Source organism: Numida meleagris, chromosome 3, assembly GCF_002078875.1.
Source record: "Numida meleagris isolate 19003 breed g44 Domestic line chromosome 3, NumMel1.0, whole genome shotgun sequence".
Lineage (NCBI taxonomy): Eukaryota > Metazoa > Chordata > Aves > Galliformes > Numididae > Numida > Numida meleagris.
Window position 1 is genome coordinate 108,914,316 of NC_034411.1, and position 6,130 is coordinate 108,920,445.

The following is a 6,130-nucleotide window of genomic DNA, read 5'->3' on the forward strand; positions in this document are numbered from 1 at the left end:
GGAAGGAAGGAAGGAAGGAAGGAAGGAAGGAAGGAAGGAAGGAAGGAAGGAAGGAAGGAAGGAGGGAAGGAGGAAGGGAAGGAGGACGGAAGGAAGAAAGGGAAGGAAGGAAGGAAAAGGAAAAGAGAAGAAATGCAAGACAACATGAAAGAGAGAAAGAAATAAAAAAGAACGAAAAGTCACTGCAGAGAAATGCAATTCACGTTCTTTAAAAGATACATGCATCAAATTAATAGTCAATAAACTCCAGCAAAGAATGAACTGCATAGTACAGATGTTCCGCATGTAATAGTTTGCTGCAGTTTTTCCTTTGACAAACGTCCTTATTGTACTCGTCTTTTGAAGCATATGAAAGCAGCATTTAATCGAAATGGGTCCCGTCTAGCACACTGAGACTGCTTCATCTGACAGCAGCCAAACTGCCTCATGGAAAGTAGTTTAGCTCCAAATTAGCTTGCTTCTGCGTTAAATACCAGCTTGCCTGAGAGATCTTTGTGAAGACTCACATATATATCTATAATATTCTGAGCTTTGAAGCATATGTGCCTGAAAGCAGATAGTCTATGTTGAGGAGTACAGTACAGTACTCCAGGCTTCCGCACAGACAAGAAATGGCAGTTATCAAGTGTTTGGATGCAGCTGACAAGAGCCTCTGTAACAGTGGTGTTAGGGTATCAGAGACAAGAGAAACTGTGGTAGTCAAGCCTCACCAGAGCTGAGTACTGGGGGACAATCACCTCTTGCTCCTGCTGGCTGCATTATTTCTGATCCAAGCCAGGATGCCATTGGCCTTCTTGGCCACCTGGGTAGTGGCAGAGACTGGAGAAATTTTTTCCCTTGAATTAGCCTGCAGATCACCAGTAGAGATGCTTTACTGCTAAGTTACATATTCAATAGTGGCAGAAGTTCTTGCATTCTTTCTTTGCTCTTGAAGATACAGGTCAGAGTGGGAGAGCATAATGCTACGGTCACAAATACAGATTACCTCTTTAGGCCTCTCTCCTGTTGGTAGGCATCTGTGAAATAAATACCATTCATTTTCCTTGTGCTTTCTATGACCGTGTGAGTGTGTTTGAGGACCAGGGAAGTGAAGGAGTACTGGACTTATCCGTACAAGTCTTTACATACAGCTGGAACATAAAAATGCTTCCACATATTGATAGCTAATATCCTTGACATTTCACAAACTTATGTCATTAAATCATTAATAAAAGTATAGCAGGAAAATCCATCTCATCCCAAGCCAGTTGCCATAGAGAGCTATGGGAACAGAAGAGGTTAAGTGGTGTAAGATATACGTTGTTGTGAGATAAATTCTTGCAGTCAAAAGTCCCCACCTGCTGAGCATTGCTGTGCATGTCTGATTATAAAGCGTCTCACAAAGTTTGCTTCTTCCCCACTTTCTTCACTATCCAAGGTATTTGGATGGAAGAATATAAATGTGCTCCTCGCATTCGGTCGTTACGCACCTCCACCTGTAATTCTTAACTGCAATAAAATGTCAAGCCACCTGCTTCGTAAAGCAAATGGTTCCTACGTGTTGTCTCTGAGCAGGCGAAAGTCTGTGTTTGTGATCACTGGATCAACTCCAGCATCCTAAGGAATTTCTGACTTCTCACTCCCACCTGAACTAACATCTTGGAATTTGTCAGTCTTTCAGTTTTTAGCCTTCTCGCTCCAAGAGTCTGAATGAAGCCCAGACCTGGTCAACATTGCTCAAGGGCCAGTCCTTGGCGGGTACTCAAAAATACACACAATAAAATGGAGATCCAGTTGCAAAGTAAATTACAGATTTTAAAATGAGACTACAAAAAAATAGAAACCATAGCACATGTAAAAGCTGGATCAGAAAACATTCCCTGATAGCTTAGAACTAAAGGTAAAGTGATGGAGAATGTCTCTCTTGGGTTTCATTTTCACGCTCCCTGTGGAGATTCCCCTGCTAGGTTTCCAGCTCTCATGTGTGATCACAGGGTCATCACTGTAGACCTTCTTCATGGCCAAATCCCCTTCAAAGCTTCTGTCAGGGTTGGGGAAAGTTCACAATGCTTTACCAGTTTTATCCAGCCTGACCTTGGGTATCTGCAGGGATGGGGCATCACCACCTCTCTGGGCAACCTGTGCCAGTGCCTCACCACCCTTACTGTAAACAACTTCTTCCTTATATCCAGTCTAAATCTCTCCTCTTTCAATTTGAAACCATTTCCCCTTGTCCTATCCCAACAGACTCTGATGAAGAGTCTGTCCCTCCTTGTTTTTGAAGGACTTGAGTCATGCTTATCTGGAAGCTGCTGATTGCAATTTGTTTTTTTTAACTGCTCTGCAGGGATCACCGAAGTACAGGTCATAGGTGGATGTGCAAGCTTTTCCAATCTGGCTGTCTCCCACTCAGGCACCAACTGGAACCTTGTGTTCACCGTCACATCACCACCAGGTAAGATCCAATTTTGGCATGTTGTTTGATTTGGTAACTGAGGCCAAAACACTGAATTTATAAAGAGGGTTGCAAGACCATGTGTAGAGTTTCTCTTCTGCTATTACACACACATATATATATATAAATATAACCTGAGACCTACCAGGTAGAAAGAAGCGTAGGGGGACAGAAATAATTCCAAGAGGGGTGAGGAGCTGTGTGTGCAGCTGCACAAAGCCCTGATGAGTCCTCCTTTGAAGCACTGGAGTTCATTTTGTTTACCCATGTTCAGAAATCCTCTCAAAATGGAGTAGGTGCAAAGAATGAAGGGAAGAATGAGCATTTTTTCAATGAGAAGACTCGAAGATAGTGTGGCTTGGTTAAACTAGAGAAGACAGAGGGGGCAAATATATCAGACAGGTGGAAGAGGCTAATGAAAAAAATCTGAGCTAAAAAATTAGAGTATTACTTACATTTAGAGTGCATTTTTTTTCTGAACACTGTATCTCAATAGGTAAGAAATAGAGCAGGCAATCACTTGCTTTTGGGCAGAGACTGATGCACTTACGGATATTAATGTATAACACAGCACACACAATGGCATGGATTTATAACCAAGAAATCCTTTCCTACCCTGGATTTAAATGAATATCCTTATTTTTTTTTTAATTATTATTGTTTTACTTTTAATGAGAAGCCTTTGCTCCTCCTGATCACAAGTGGCTACTCAGCATCAAATATTCCCTGTGTCTTTGCAAAGGGAGAATGATGGTGCAGGAATTACTGGAGGTGAGCCTTTAGAGGGGGAGCATATGTCTGTGTGAGGGTGGATGCAGCTGAACACCCGCAGCTCCCATTGCCTTCACTTCAGGGAGAGCAGATGGAAAGTCAGCACCTCACGGGATCTGACTCTTTAGTGGGAAGCGTGGCTTAAAGAAATGTGCTTTAAAAGCTATTACATGGGAGTCACAAAGTCTTCTCTCCTCTGAACAGAGGTCAAATACAGATCTCTCTTATGAAACATTAAGCTAGTCAGTGTTGCAGTGAGATGTTTAAAGCCAGAAACAAAGACAGCTAGCGCATCCATGTAGGTATCACCTGTGCAAATCAGAGCATTGAACACTTTCAATATGTACTGTAGAAGCACACAGCAAACAAGCAACCCCCTTTGTTCATTTGTAATTGGGAACCATGCTGGAGTCAATGTAAAGACTTTAATACTACCAAAGTCTTACTGAAGATATTTGCTTATTGTTTGAGATCAACAAACCAACATTAAACAAACAAGAGATGTTTGTGATAAATTGTAATGATTATCTTCCTGGCATAAGTGATTCAGGCTCCTGCAATTTGGAGACAACTCAGAAAATGCAGCTGATGTTGAATACAATAATCTCAGTTGTTTTAATGGTGGTTCCTGGAGAGAGTGGACTATTCATAGCACTGATGCAGAGTCCTGCTCCTTGTTTTGCAGTAATATTCACTTACGTGATATAGATCCCAGCAGGCTTGATCCACCCACTTTCCATTTAAACCAACAGCAGCCTACTTGACAGTTTGTCAGTGTGACATGCAACCTTTAAGAACACATCTCTGTAGAGTCTTTGATACCTGTGAGGTTACTTCTCTCAGCTGAAGTTCATACATGCCTATATCTGCAGGCAAATTTTTCCCAGCTGGAACTTGCTTCCCACACTGTTCTGATGAAGCTCTACTTTGTTTGGATGGACAACAGTGATACAAAGCTAATTAGTTTCATATAAAAGTACTTACAGCTAATTATCCATGTCCAGAAACCTCCACCTGGCAGCGCTTCTCATTTTTTAATGAATTGACGAAAAAAGGTTTTTAATTTTTATTAGAACGGGAACTCGAAGAAGTAAAAGAAATATATGCATGTTGACATTATTAAGATAGTGGGGTTTGGACTGATAATGAGTCTTCCTAATAATACAGCGAACAGATTGATGTGCAGACCCACACACTTCAAACTGGTCATGAGAGAGTGCCATGATCAGTTTTATCTCTGTTCAAACACATCTCTGCTCAAAGTGTGTTTGGAAGTTGCCCAAGGCCCATGCTAAGTCTAGACTCTGGGCGGATCTTTCCTGGGGGAGTCAACCCAGATCTGAATGTGCCAGGCACCTTCTTCACAGTTGAAGTTTTTCCATCAATTTCTTATGCCTTAGATCATGTATCAGTACCACTGAAAGTAGTGGAAGAAACAAATATACAGGGGATCAAAACCCCTGTGTATTTCTGATTTTGGAGTGAGCAGTGTCAGTCGTCTTCCAGACTTTGTAGCTCTGATGTGGAGACCCAGTGAACTCTTGACCACAGATGAGTAGAGCCTGGTTTGATTCTGATTTCATTTGGAGAAAACTGTTGGATCTCTGAGTGAAGAGCGTTACTCAAAGTCTCTGTGCTTCAAAAGATTAAGTATTTACAATGCAATGAAATGGAAACTTCCAGATCTAGGCTGGATGGGGTTTTGAGCAACCTGGTCTAGTGGGAGTTGTCCCTGCCTACAGCAGGAGGGTTGGAACTGGATGATCTTAAAGGCCCCTTCCAACCCAAACCATTCTGTGATTCTATGAGTCTATGATTCTTGTTGATAGGCTCATAGTCAGTAGGGTGCCTTTTCATGGATATAAACTTAATGCTAGTCAATATTTCTAGATTCCCTATAATTTACATTCAAATAAGTGACGTGTAACTTGCAAAAACCGTGCATGAATCAGCAACTTTCTCACTGCAGCCAGATTCTCAGTCTTGCTAGACAGAATATGCACATTTCCTGTGTGGTCCTGATCTGTTTTGTCTCATAGACAAGTACTTTGTTAACATATTTTCTGGGTTTGGTAGTCTGCTAGACAAATTAATGGAAGAAACATTAGGGACAGGACAGTTAAATACAAAGCTTCCTCTGCTTCAGGAAGCACTGAAAGGTTGACAGCTATTGGAGAAATGTTGTTACATATTTGATTTGTCCCAATACTCATTTCTGACTAAATATTGTTGTCTAATGTTGGATGTGGGTACAAATGGACTTTGGGGCTGTTTCTGCATGCATTTTTTAGAGCAGCATAATTGCTGAAAGACTATAGCTTGGTGTTTTAATTGTGAAACCAGTGTTCTTACTTTTGCAATAGACCCTGACTGCTTTGAATTCTCAGGGGCCAAGTTCACTGTGCTATCTCAGCCATTTACCATCTTCCCTGTGCCCGTGGGAGAGAAGGCAAGCTTGATTCTTGTTGTCTTGCTGAGTGCAATAGCATCTGCATTTGTCCTCACTCTTGTGCTCTGCTGGTTCAAGAAGAGCAAAAGCAACAGTAAGTTGGAAATATCCATTAACATTTATACTCGTAGACTCCCTTTTTCATTTAACAAATCTCCAAATTGGCTGCAGCAGGATTTAGAAGCAATGGTAGTGCAAACTGGTCAGAGTATTTAACGCTGTATGTGACTTTTACACAAATATAGCCTGATTGCTTTCTTATTTCTAACATCTTCTGGCTTTGGTTAAAACTCAGAATGGATTTGTCTAGTTAAATAATGCCCCAGTCTGCTCTTCTCACGACCCTTTCACTTATTTACTCTCTTTGTCTCATAAACTGTTGCATCTTCCTTCCTTCCTTCCTTCCTTCCTTCCTTCCTTCCTTCCTTCCTTCCTTCCTTCCTTCCTTCCTTCCTTCCTTCCTTCCTTCCTTCCTT

General features: G+C 41.5%; 1 protein-coding gene across 1 annotated transcript in view; it reads left to right on the forward strand.

Moving 5' to 3' along the window:
- PKHD1 (PKHD1, fibrocystin/polyductin) overlaps window positions 1-6,130 on the forward strand; it is a 252,324-nt gene that overhangs the window by 239,710 nt on the left and 6,484 nt on the right. Inside the window, exons 64-65 of the mRNA XM_021392027.1 lie at window positions 2,327-2,434; window positions 5,593-5,748. Coding sequence (XP_021247702.1) covers window positions 2,327-2,434; window positions 5,593-5,748 — 264 coding nt within the window. The remainder of the gene's footprint in view (window positions 1-2,326; window positions 2,435-5,592; window positions 5,749-6,130) is intronic.